The 14,060-nt window shown below is 44.7% G+C and overlaps 1 protein-coding gene across 3 annotated transcripts in view; it reads left to right on the top strand.

Moving 5' to 3' along the window:
• Nucleotides 1-14,060, top strand: part of LOC135508305 (runt-related transcription factor 3-like) — an 87,724-nt gene that overhangs the window by 65,759 nt on the left and 7,905 nt on the right. For 2 of the 3 annotated variants that reach the window (XM_064928393.1, XM_064928394.1), the window contains exon 7: nt 7,552-7,623. The exons of the other annotated variant lie outside the window; for it this stretch is intronic. In XM_064928393.1, the coding sequence (XP_064784465.1) occupies nt 7,552-7,623 (72 nt within the window). The remainder of the gene's footprint in view (nt 1-7,551; nt 7,624-14,060) is intronic. 3 annotated transcript variants of the gene reach the window in all.

Consider the following 14,060-nt stretch of genomic DNA (forward strand, 5'->3'; position numbering starts at 1 on the left):
CTGCCCCGGTCATCTGTAAGTTCTGAAACGTCTAGGAGCAACAACGGCTAAGCCATGAAGTGAAGCCACACAAGCTCACAGAACGGAACCGCCGAATGCTGAAGTGCATAGCGCGTAAAAATCGTCTGTCATCGTTTGTAACACTCACTACCGAGTTCCAAACTGCCTCTGGAAGCAAGGTCGGCACAATAACTGTTCGCCAGGAGCTTCATGAATTGGGTTTCCATGGTGTCGGCTGGAGTGGTGTAAAAACTGCTGCCATTGGACTCTGGAGCAGTGGAAACACGTTCTCTGGAGTGATGAATAACGCTTCACCATATGGCAGGCTGATGGGCGAATCTGGGTTTGGCTACCTGCCCCTATAAAGGTTGGTGGAGGAGGAATAATGGTCTGGGGCTGTTTTTCATGGTTTGGGCTAGGCCCCTTAGTTCCAGTGAAGGGAAATCTTAATGCTACATTATACAATGGCATTCTGAACGATTCTGTGCTTCCAACTTTGTGGCAACAGTTTGGGGAAGGCCCTTTCCTGTTTCAGCATGACAATGCCCCCAGTGCACAAAGCGAGGTCCATACAGAAATGGTTTGTCGAGATCAGTATGGAAGAACTTGACTGGCCTGCACAGAGCCCTGACCTCAACCCCATTGAACACCTTTGGGATGAATTGGAACGCTGACTGCGAGCCAGGCCTAATCGCCCAACATCAGTGCCGACCTCACTAATGTCTTTGTGGCTGAATGGAAGCAAGTCCCAGCAGCAATGTTCCAACATCTAGTGGAAAGCCTTCCCAGAAGAGTGGAGGCTGTTATAGCAGCAAAGTGGGGACCAACTCCATATAGATGCCAATGATTTTGGAATGAGATGTTCAACAAGCAGGTGTCCACATACACATATAGCAAACCAGAGGGCACAATTCCAGGGGCACAATTCCAGGGGCACACTCTAACACTCACTAGGCAGGTAGCCTAGTGGTTAGAGCATTGGACTTGTAACTGAAAGGTTGGCAGATCGACTCCCTGAGCTGACAAGGTAAAAATCTGTCGTTCAGTTACACTGTTCCTAGGCTGTCATTGAATATAAGGATTTGTTCTTAACTGACTTGCCTAGTTAAATATAGGCAAAACAAGCAAAGAATACATTTGTGTTTAGTGAGTCCTCCAGATCAGAGGCAGTAGGAAGTTCATTGGACCACTTTCCTGTCCTGCTAAGCATTCAAAATGTAATGAGTACTTTTGGGGAAACTGTATGGAGTAAAAAGTACATGATTTTCGTCAGGAATATAGTGAAGTAAAAGTAAAAGTTGTCAAAAAAAATAAATAGTAAAGTTAAGTACAAATACAAAAAAACTACTTAACTTTAAGTATTTTTACTTAAGTACTTTACACAACTGTATTAGATGAAGGGAACATGAGTTTACAAATATCAAAAGAAAATTATATTTATATATTAATTTAATGAAATAAGTTTGTAATTGTTGAGGTTTTTGTTCACTCAGGTTCCCTTTATCTAATATTAGGTTTTGGTTGAAGATCTGATAACATTTTGTGTAAAAAAATATGCAAAAGTAGAGAAAATTATAAAGGGGGCAAATACTTTTACACAGGGCTTGCTAAATATCTCCAAACTCTTCCTGTCTAGCAGGGCAGGTGTGCAGAGAGCAGTGAGATGGCAAGTGAAGAAAGGCTCTGTGCTCTGCACTCTGCACTCGTCTGCCTAGCTGCAGGGGGATCAGTGCAGATCTTTATAAGCATGTCAGATCCAAAGGCCTGCACCAATACAACACACACACACTGGGTGCACACACTCCTTCAGCACAGACACACCACATTCATGCGGCTCAGAGCTGCCAGGGATGAGATGCATAGAGCTCCAAACTGATTCCACACAACACCCGCCAGAGGCTAGAGGCCCTCTCTGAAGTGTGTGTGTTCGTGTGCGTGCGTTTGTGTGTGTGTAGACGCAAGGAGGGGAGGACTGTACAATCACACACACCTTAATCTCTGGTATTACCACCATGACTGTGTAGCTCAGGGCTAATGCTAAAATAATCAAATAACAGTGGAGAGATGTTTTCCCTCCCCTTTCTACCAAGGCTTATATGGACCTTACATTTACACTTTTTGTTCATTTAGCAGACACTCTTATCCAGAGCGACTTACAGGAGTAATTAGTGTTAAGTGCCTTGCTCATGGGCACATCGGCATATTTTTCACTTCGTCGGCTCGGGGATTCAAACCAGCAACCTTTTGATTACTAGCCACTAGGCTACCTGCCGCCAATGTACTGTACACTTTGACACAGATCACTGGGCATGGCCATGTACAGAATTTATAGTAGTCATGCTTAGACAACACACTAATACAAACCTAGCTCAAACTAAAATAGTCCCTCGGTAATACAGGGATGTATTTACATATAAACACGACACACACCTCTGCTTTTGGCAGCCATCGCAGAAAGAGTTGTATCTTGCAGGTACATTTAGTCCTGGATCTGTTTGTTTGAGAATCACTGGGTAATAGATGAGCCGTCAACACTTTAGAATGGAATGGATTCTCATCTTCTGATTGCTAAATATGTTTTCTATTATCTACACAGAAACCCAGAGTTTACAGCCGACAACAACAGGAAAAGATACAATGTAATCTCCTGCTAAAGCCCATTGCTTCATATAGTTTTCTGAGCCAGGAAATAGTGTCTGAGTTTTGTCGTCAACATAACACTTTTGAGACGTCTGCTAAACGCTGCCCTGGTTCCTCAGACGTACACACACATACAGAATACACACACACAGACACACACACACAAAGTTACGTGCCAATGTTGCAAGCTCTGCTAGTGCTCCAGACAGACGGGATCATTAAGAGCTCATTACAGCACATGCAGTGACAGGATTCCAGCGCTCGGCTCACCACTTGTTTTTGTTCAGCCGTGGCCACAGGTGAGCCTGCTAGATGTGAAGAATTATCCTATGGGAGGGCATGTGGGAAGCTGTGTGTGTGTGTGGCTCTGCCAGAGCAGTCAAGCAAATCCCACACTCAGACAATCGGGTACCATACCATTTTATTCTGGTTTTCTAAATGTGCATGTGTGTGTTCTAATGATATTCAGAGAATGCTGTCCATTTCCTTAAAGCACCCTGTGTATATTGTCTACAGTTTTACCAGTCAAACCAAACCAAAGAGGCAAAGATGTTGAAGATGTTAAGATTAAATGGAAAGAAAATTAGATTTCAGGGAAACGCTGCAAAAATAATCCTAGAGATTCCAGTTTTCTTCATTCTCTTTTCTAAAGGAGGCACACTTAACCAGCCTCAGACTGCTTTAACAAGCTCCCCAGACCAGAGCTGTTCTTTTAACTTAAATGTGTTTTTAGAAGAGAAAAAAAAGACAGTGGCAATTTAATCGTTGAATACAAAGTATTTTGCCTTTTGAGGTGGTATCATTTAACATGCTATTTGTTCCAACACCTGCGTTCCTAACTGGATGAATATCAGATACAAGCATAACTTTCCGCCATCTAGTCAAGTGCTCGCTGCTTTGATGAGGGCCCAAGAAACCTGCGTTGCTGAGGAGGTGTGTGTGTGTGTGATGGCTGTGAGTGATAAAACACACTCTGGTTGTATTAATGGTCTCACCCCGATGAGGGATCTAGTCTTAATGATTCTAGCAGAGCAGGAAACAAAGGACCACCTCCATGCTGCCCAGGACGATCCCATCTCAGCACCCTGTTAAGACCCTTCTAAAGACTGGCATGTCAGCATGCCAGGAGACTGTAGTTCTGGGGTTATGGTAACCTCATCTCACATTAAATCAAGGCTAAGATAATACAAGAAGCTTCTCATTATGCTTCATAGAATGTGCAGTATGATTCACAAGTTGGCATGCTAAGCCATTACACCTGGGAGATGTATATATGTGATATGTTACTTGAAAACCATTTACTGGTGGTTACAGGAGATGCTGTGAAGTACACCTCCAATACATCAAAACTGTTCCAATGGCAAATATCTGCAGCCATTCTACTGTGGTGAAATGTCAAACAGCTGAATCTATCCTGGATTCTCTATCGTGGATTCTCTATCGTGGATTCTCTATCCTGGATTCTCTATCCTGGATTCTCTATCCTGGATTCTCTATCCTGGATTCTCTATCCTGGATTCTCTATCCTGGATTCTCTCTGGTTGTGAAAATCCTGCTAGCTATAGTGAGGCCCTACCCCTCCTCCCTTGTCCACAGGGACCACACTGTTTACTCCACATAAACAAGATGGCTGGCCCCCTAAGCAAACGCCTGCGCCAGTCTCTATCACTAACAGCCCTGATCAGACCCAGAGCCCCTAACCACTGGTCCAGTGTCAGATTTGATTTCATCCTCCTAATGGTAAATGTTAGGATGTGGAGTTGGGTCATCTGGATCTGTGTCGAGCTCAAGCCTCAAACCCACTCGAACAGCCAGCAGGACATGATCAACCAATTAGAACCAACAAAGAGTCACTGTGAGACACAAAAAGCATGCCAGTCCCTGGAGCAGGCAACCAGGCACATTGCACATGCTTATAGATGGCAAGGCCATGTCTCTGTTTGGAAGTAGCAGATGTGGTTACTGGGTAGTTGTGTTGGTCTGTGGGTCGTTGACTATCTGTCAGGAGAAGACCAGAGAGAGGTGACCATGCTGTGAGCCTGGTAGAAAGGCTGTTGGCTACAAGCTCCATTTGGGCATCAATGCATGCTGGTCCGTGCCAAAGCCGTACAGGAAAGGAGCTCTATGGCCAAACGCAACCAAAACTAGCGGGAATCCAGACCAGCGACTCGTGATTCCGTTTTACTTTTACAGCGCTGTATTTACATAATATGTCAAAGGCAACCATGGAGTTTATTTGTTATGGTGCCTAAGAGCTGCACTTGTGGTCACTCTATTTTTTTGACCTTAGGATGAATTACTCAAACTGAAAATGTTTTTGTTCACCAATAAAAAAATATTCTCTTTTGAAGCCATCTCTCCACAGTCAAAAGAAAAAGAGAAGGGAAAGCAAGTTTTTTACCAGACTCAACTGTTTGTGTTAGTTATAATTTAACATCAGAGCCGGGTCCAGTATTACATTTCAGCAATTACAGCCACTACATGTGTGCAATGAGCAGTCTCTATTGACTCTGAGGAGAGGGGAAGGGAAGGAGGGAGGGTGCAGGGCTCTCAAATAGAACGGAGGATTTTTCAGCCAATGTGTTTGTTTTTACTCATGTTAAAAGTGAGGCTCAAAAGACATATAAAATGTCCCACATAGCTGAGCCAAGGCCATGTTCCTCCCCTCTCTCTCTCTCTCTCTCTCTCTCTCACGCTCTCTCTGTCTCTGTCTCTGTCTCTGTCTCTCTCTCTCTCTTTCTCTCTCTCTCCTTCTCAGTCTCTCTCTCTCTCCTCTGTCTCTCTCTGTCTCTCTCTCTTTCTCTCTCTCTCTCTCTCCTTCTCAGTCTCTCTCTCTCTCTCTTTCTCTCTCTCTCTCTCTCCTTCTCAGTCTCTCTCTCTCTCCTCTGTCTCTCTCTGTCTCTCTCTCGACTCTCACATTTTCTTTCTTCGTAGCGACGCCTAGGGCCTAAGTGAAACAGGAAGCCAGCACAAGCCCGGCATTCACTGTGTCTCAATGACACGCTTCATTGCACTAGGCGCATTACATGTCTCTGAGGCACTGCCGGATCCGGAGTCACGAGGAAGAACGCCATCTTGGTTCGAAAATGTCTCAGCAGACGCCCTTTCATCTCCAACTGCACTTCAAATGCAGATTGTGTGTTTATTTGTGTCCTCCCAGCCATCAGTGGCGCCGCCCCAAAAACGTTCATATTTGTGACGCAGTGGTTGTCTCCTACCAATCCTGCACCCTTACCCCTAATCTCTGGCCCCGCCCAGAGGCCGAGCCTCTTATTAACAGGAGTCATCTGTGCCGCTGGTATTGACGTTGTCCACAGGCCAATCAAAATATTTTAAACAAATGTTTATTTTCTTGAGCAAATTGCACCAGCTGCTTCGAAGCCTTTCTGAATAACCCCATTTATGTGTAAGAATTTCCCATTGTGGAGTGAAGCTCGGAACCTCTCAGTGACTGAGTGCTGATCTGGGCCTTTGGAGAGGAAGTAGAGTAGCTCCGAGGGTGAGAGAGCTTGGGCCTAGTGTGGGCATAGGTGAACAACCCCGCCCCTCCACCTCCTCTCCCTGTTCCTGGCCCCTCTCAAGGTCAGGATCACCACTGCTAATATAGCGGTTAGGATGTTGTTCCTCACCTCATACTGTAGCGTAGTGTTACTGTAGCAGGATGAGGGCCAGGGACATGACCAGAGTACTCTCCAGGCCTTAGTTACTGTATGTTCATGGAAAACTGCCATGCAAATATGTATGCCTATGAATCTGTATGTGTACTAGTGTTTATGAGAATGTGTGTGTGTGTGTGTGTGTGTGTGTGTGTGTGTGTGTGTGTGTGTGTGTGTGTGTGTGTGTGTGTGTGTGTGTGTGTGTGTGTGTGTGTGTGTGTGTGTGTGTGTGTGTGTGTGTGTGTGTGTGTGTGTGTGTGTGTGTGTGTGTGTGTGTGTGTGTGTGGCACAGTATGAGAGGCGTGGTGAGCAATAAAAGATGGCCATGATTAACTGTCTGAGACAAGAGGCATGAAAAATACAGAGAGGGGATAATTGAGGAGGCCTGGACTACATATACATATCACCTGAGACAATTCACACTATATAACATCTTCAAGAACAGCTAAGGATGACATTTGACACATTATGTGTACATTAATAGATAAAACTGTCATACAAATATAATAACAGGAGATATATGACAGTGTCTCTATGAATCTGTATGTGTACTAGGGTTTGTATGAGAATGTTTGTGCATGTGTGTGTGTACAAGCATGGGTGTTTGAGGTCCATGGTTCGTGCAGGTTGGCTTGTAACAACTGCCCCATCTCAGACCGAGAGCAAACAGACACTATTTGAATGTCAAATTGTCAGCCTCCTGCGGTGTGGCCGTTGAGTGTGAACCAGGGTCCCACGCGCTGCGCCAGTAGGGATTCTTCTCTCCCTGACAGGCTGACTGGACAGGCCAACAAAGGCCTCACACCTCTGCTCACCAGCCCCTTGAGAGACCAAAATATTCTTGTTAGCTCCAACAACCCAGCAGCCCTGCTTTCCCAGGCCCTCTCTCCAGTCTCACTCCAGTGAGAGCTCCCCCTCTGCCCTCCTCTCTGCTCAGTCAGCACAGACAGACCTGTCACAGGTAGACAGTTCCCCAAACATGTTGCAGGATTTTTTAGGGCATTGAGGAGATGGGAGATTAGCTACACTCCCCTCACTCAAACTCATTAAGTGCACATAACTACAGAATCATAACCTGAAAAAAGTATCTCTAAATACCTTGTACTTGTACTGTGCACCAGAATTAGAAACACTCATGCTATGAGGTTTTTGTCATACCGCACAGATTCAGTAACTTCCCAGGCTACAGTATTAGCAGGCTAGTGTCATGTCTAAATTCTCCTTAATTAACACATAATATCTGTGTTCATTGCAGCCCTGTGGTCTGACCAGATTGACCCACCAGCTCTGAAGACATGCAAAGTGGAGGACGACCTCAGATGGTCAAGTAAGAGAGATATAATATATACTCTGCCCTGGGTCCTATCCTCCTAAACTCATCTGAATCGTCTTTCTTCTCACTTGTGCTTTTTCTCCATTATTATTTTATGATGTTCTCTCTCTCTCTCAACAGTAGGAAGTAAACACAAACATTCTGCTCTCCTTAGATGAACCCGATTTGTTTTGCGTGTGTGCGCAGGCCAGTATGGCAAGATGTTTGCAAGTGTTGTTTGTCGGTTTCTGAGGCTCAATCATAACATGCCAGGCCCAATCATGGCACAGTATAAGAGGTGTGGTGAGCAATAAGAGATTACCATAATTACCAGTCTTGGACTACATATACATATCACCCAAGACAATTCACACAATGTAACCTCTTCAAGAGGAGCTAAGGACACAAATTGAGAAATTCTGCGTCATAATTGTACATCAATAGTTAATCAAACATTTTTCTGACACAGTGCAATGAATATAGAGATATTGGAAAAGCTCGAACTATGGGTATGGCAATGGGTGTTCCACTCGTTGTGACATTTTTGGGAATGTGTTTCGGTTTGCCCTCAGGGCTCTGGATCCCAGAACATTCCAGAACACCCCGTCGCTCCCCTCTCTCTCCCTCCCTGCTTCCCTCCATCATGGTGTTTTGGCACTCTTCTTCTCCTGCCTCACGGCCACTCAGCCACCCACCCGTCCTCTTCCCAGAAACCACCGCATCAGACCTGCTGAGTCATCTGCTCACACACCCTTCCATGTTACTCCTAGATGCTCCTTGTACTCACACACCCTTCTGTAGGACTGATCAGTTGGGCTTGCTGGAAGTTTTCAATACGTTTGATGAGGAAAGCCCCTCGGGTAAAACAGTATTTTAGGTGTGACTGTCAGTGATTTCCAAAAACAACAGAGCAGTTTCATAATTTTCCCCTGATTTAGAATGAGGAGATGGAATGTATAGATTGGCAAATTCCCTTGCCAGATATTAATTTCAGAGCAAGATATTCACTACGGTGTGAAAAGTTGAATTGACGTTTGATGGGGACTGTTGTTATTGAGGTTGAGGTTCCTATGTCTAATCATGAAATTCCAACCCAATTCCAAAGAGACTGAAATAGAAATAAATGAGTACGACAATAAATAATAGATAGGAGTGTACATGCCACCTGGCCACATCTTGCAAACTCTTTAGCAATAACAAATATTACTAGAACCCATCCAGGTCATTTAGTTATCCAAACTCCTAAATCATATCTGGTTCGTTGATACATTAGGAAAATCTCTGTGCTTTATCATCACAAACTCCCTAATGCCTCAATCGTGTTGCTAGTGATAAATAGGACCATGCAAAACTTGCTTGGCTCACATGTTACAGTGGCTACCATGGATAGGTCTTTGGGGTTGTTGACGTGTTATTCTATTTGCATCAGATGCGAAGCTCTGACCCCAAGGCCTAAGCGCTTATACAAACATCTACAGATCATTTGTGTTCATTTGTGTCTCCTATTCTTTGGCTTGTGGACCAACAGTATTTGCCTGGCTTTTTATTGCTTGGCCATACTGATGTCAACTGTGACCATCCTTGTAGCATTTGGTCAATAATAAAAACTATAAAACTCTCATCACATCTCAAATCAGTGATGGTCTGGGAAGCATGGGACAGTCACTTGTCTCTGGCTGCGGTCTGAGGGGGGAGATGAAAGGAGAAGAGATCTATCTCTCCATCTATCTCTCTCTGGGCCAGCCTGATCTGAGGTTTTCTCCCTCTCTTTCCCACCTCTCCGCTCATTTGCCTGAGACACCATTCCCTGGGTGTTATTTGTCGTCGTTTGCACTCAGAGTAAACATTTCACAGGTGAGCACCTGGATTTGCATCCCTTCACCCCTCCACACACACCGCTGGCGGCCTCTGCTCGCCCTTATGTTAACAACCAAAATCAGTTTCTCCCATAAGCAAATGAGGCAAACCTCCCTCCGTATCTGGGTTACACGCTTGACTGTGGACTAGTGGACCTCAGAGAGAGAGAGTGTGACAGCGAGAGAGAGAGAGAGAGAGAGAGAGAGAGAGAGAGAGAAGAGAGAGAGAGGGAGAGGAGAGAGAGAGAGAGAGAGAGAGAGAGAGAGAGAGAGAGAGAGAGAGAGAGAGAGAGAGAGAGAGAGAGAGAGAGAGAGAGAGAGAGAGGTTTCCTCCGCCCTGCTGTGTGGCAGAACTCAATATGGGAGCACGCACACAAGCAAGGGAGTGAGGGAAAGGGAGGAACGCGCTAGAACACTGTGTTCTCTTAAAAAAAACTTGATTCCAAGCCACCACTTTTAGAGTGGGAACATCACAGACGGTGGGCCGCGCCAGCCAGCCCTCTGGGGTTCATCCCCTCTCATGTCCCTGCAATTTAGTCAACACGTTTCAGCTGAGCCTAATGGAGATCATGTGTGGGGTGGGCCCCTGCTACCAGCTAGGCCCCGTCAGGACCCTGTGCCATAGATCCACCACTCCTCCTCCCCAGTCCTGCGGCAGAGCCTAGAGCCTAGGTCTATACCTAGCTGGCAGAGAGAGGAGGGGGCTGTATGTGGATCAGGGTAGCAAACAGGGTGAATAGAAAAAGAAGATTGCAAAACTGTGGTTATGTTTGTGAGTATGGCGTTGTTTATCTAACCCTCTCCTCTAGGGGGAGCCGCTGAACTGCTAAGAGGGGAACGGTTGTGGTGGGTGCTCTCTGGCTGGCCGACCGCCAAGGTTGTGACACAACACAACACAACCCCATTAAGGTGTTTTGATAAGTGTCCAGTTGAGTTTCCCCTGACGAAATACAGGAGCCTGTCCCGCCACAATTTAGTCAACACGATTCAACTGGCGACAATTAAATAGAGATCATGTGTGGGGTGGGCCACAGCCACCAGAGCCATCAAGTTCCCGTGCCACAAATCCCAGCTCTACCCTAAAGCATATATTCAGCAGGAGGAGACAGAGAGAGAGAGACAGGGGGGGCTGACTCCACTTCTCCCGAATCGACAGCAGCTGAAAGTTTGGATTTTCCTTGCGTGAAATCAGATATGGGGCCCGACTCCGGGGCCTGCTAGACTCTGGAAAAAGAAACAGACCCCTAACCCTCCTCATGCACCCCCCTTATCCGGAAAATAAGAGAATTTCAACTGCAGAAAATAAACGTGTCCCTGTAAAAAATGAAGCAGAAGCCGTGGAAATTACAAAGGAACAGATTTTTTTTGTTGCTGAAAATATACCCAGTTCTCCAGACGTAGGGGAAAGACATTTCAACAAGACTGTGGCACGCAAGTTCAGCATCCTACCCCCTCAGGGCTGTGGCGTGCAAGCGCTTGCTGTTTCACAAATACAGAATGTCTTGGGAGAGTTTGAAGGTAGCTGAAGGATGGGACTAAAAAAAAAGAGAGAACTATTGTAAAATATACTGTGTCAGTAAAATGTGTATAGTATGTGTAAGCTGGAAGTAGAAGCCTATGTGTTGTTGTCTATTAGTTTACTCCAATTAGGGGAGGGTGGTGGGGTTAGGGGAAATTATAAAGGAAGATATATTAAACATGTATTTTATATACAGTGCATTCGGAAGGATTTCAGACCCCTTAACTTTTTCCACATTTTGTTACGTTACAGCATTATTCTAAAATTGATTCAATTGTTATTTCCCCCAAATCAATCTTCACACAATACCCCATAATGACAAAGCAAAATCAGGTTTTTATCATGTTTTGCAAATGTACTAAAAATAAAAAACAGAAATATCACATTTCCATAAGTATTCAGACCATTTACTCAGTACTTTGTTGAAGCACCGATTACAGCCTCAAGTCATCTTGGGTATGACACTACAATCTAGGCATACCTGTATTCTTCTCTGCACATCCTCTCAAGCTCTGTCAGGTTGGATGGGAAATGTCGCTGTCTCTCCAGAGATGTTCAATCAGGTTCAAGTCCAGGCTCTGGCTGGGCCACTCAAGGAAATTCAGAGACTTGTCTCGAAGCCACTCCTGCATTGTCTTGGCTGTGTGCTTAGGGTTGGTGTCCTGTTGGAAGGTTAACCTTTGCCCCAGTCTGAGTTCCTGAGTGCTCTGGAGAAAGTTTTCATCAAGGATCTCTCTGTACTTTCCTCCGTTCATCTTTCCCTCGATCCTGACTAATCTCCCAGTCCCTGCTGCAGAAAAACATCTCCACAACATCATGCTGCCACCACCATTCTTTACCGTAGGCTTGCTGCCTCCAGATGTGATCCTTGACATTCTGACCAAAGAGTTCAATCTTGGTTTCATCAGACCAGAGAATCTTGCTTCTCATGGTCTCAGAGTCTTTAGGTGCCTTTTGGCAAACTCCAAGCGGGCTGTCTTGTGCCTTTTACTGATGAGTGTCTTCTGTCTGGCCACTCTACCATAAAGGCATAATTGGCTAAAGTGCTGCAGAGATGGTTGTCCTCCTGGAAGGTTCTCCCATCTCCACAGAGGAACTCTGGAGCTCCGTCAGAGTGACCATCGGGTTCTTGGTCATCTCCCTGACCAAGGCCCTTCTCCCCCGAATGCTCAGTTTGGCCGGGCGGCCAGCTCTAGGAAGAGTCTTGATGGTTCCAAAATTCTTCCATTTAATAAAGATGGAGGCCACTGTGTTCTTAGGGACCTTCAATGCTGCAGAAATGTTTTGGTACCCTTCCTCGACACAATCCTGTCTCAGAGCTCTACGGAAAATTCCTTCGAGCTCATGGCTTGGTTTTTGCTCTGAAATGCACTGTCAACTGCAGGACCTTAAGACCACATGTGTGTGCCTTTCCAAATCATGTCCATTGAATCATGTCCATTGAATTTACCACAGGTGGACTCCATTAAAGTTGTATTTTAGAAACATCTCAAGGATGATCAATGGAAACAGGATGCACCTGAGCTCAATTTCAAGTCTCATAGCAAAGGGTTTGAAAACATATATTAATAAGGTATTTCTATTTTCCCTTTGTCATTATGGGGTATTGTGTGTAGATTGATGAGGAACATTTTTAATTTAATCAATTTTAGAATATGGCTTTAACATTTTTTTTTAAATGGCAAAATGGAATTGGTCTGAATACTTTCTGAATGCACTATATATACAGTTGAAGTCAGAAGTTTACATACACCTTAGCCAAATATATTTAAACTCAGTTTTTCACAATTCCTGACATTTATTCCTTGTAAAAAAATCCCTGTCTTAGGTCAGTTAGGATCACCACTTTATTTAAAAAATGTGAAATGTCAGAATAATAGTAGAGAGAATTATTTATTTCAGCTTTTATTTCTTTCATCACATTACCAGTGGGTAAGAAGTTTACATACTCTCAATTAGTATTTGGTAGCATTGCCTTTCTATTGTTAAACTTGGGTCAAACGTTTCGGGAAGCCTTCCACAAGCTTCCCACAATAAGTTGTGTGAATTTTGGCCCATTCCTCCTGACAGAGCTGGTGTAACTAAGTCAGGTTTGTAGGCCTCCTTGCTCACACACGCTTTTTCAGTTCTGCCCACAAACTTTCTATAGGACTACGGTCAGGGCTTTGTGATGGCCACTCCATTACCTTGACTTTGTTGTCCTTAAGCCATTTTGCCACAATTTTGAAAGTATACTTTGGGTCAATGTCCATTTGGAAGACCCATTTGCGACCAAGCTTTAACTTCCTGACTGATGTCTTGAGATGTTGCTTCAATATATCCACGTAATTTTCCTCCCATCTATTTTGTGAAGTGCACCAGTCCCTCCTGCAGCAAGCACCCCCACAACATGATGCTGCCACCCCCGTGCTTCACGGTTGGGATGATGTTCTTCGGCTTACAAGCCTCCCCCTTTTTCCTCCAAACATAACGATGGTCATTATGGCCAAACAGTTCTATGTTTGTTTCATCAGACCAGAGGACATTTCTCCAACAAGTGCAATCTTTGTCCCCAGTTGCAAACCATAGCCTGGCTTTGTTATGGCAGTTTTGGAGCAGTGGCTTCTTCCTTGCTGAGTGGCCTTACAGGTTATGTCAATATAGGACTCATTTTACTGTGGATATAGATACTTTTGTACCTGTTTCCTCCAGCATCTTCACACGGGCCTTGGCTGTTGTTCTGTGATTGATTTGCACTTTTCGACACCAAAGTACGTTCATCTCTAGGAGACAGAACGCGTCTCCTTTGAGCAGTATGAGGCTGCATGTTCCCATGGTGTTTATACTTGCGTACTATTGTTTGTACAGCTTAACATGGTACCTTCAGGCATTTGGAAATTGCTCCCAAGGAAGAACCAGACTTGTGGAGGTCAACAATTGTTTTCTGAGGTCTTGGCTGATTTCTTTTGATTTTCCCATGATGTCAAGCAAAGAGTCACTGGGTTTGAAGTTAGGCCTTGAAATACATCCACAGGTACACCTCCAATTGACTCAAATGATGTCAACTAGCCTATCAGAAGCTTCTAAAGCCATTACAT

This window comes from Oncorhynchus masou, chromosome 21 (genome assembly GCF_036934945.1).
Source record: "Oncorhynchus masou masou isolate Uvic2021 chromosome 21, UVic_Omas_1.1, whole genome shotgun sequence".
Lineage (NCBI taxonomy): Eukaryota > Metazoa > Chordata > Actinopteri > Salmoniformes > Salmonidae > Oncorhynchus > Oncorhynchus masou.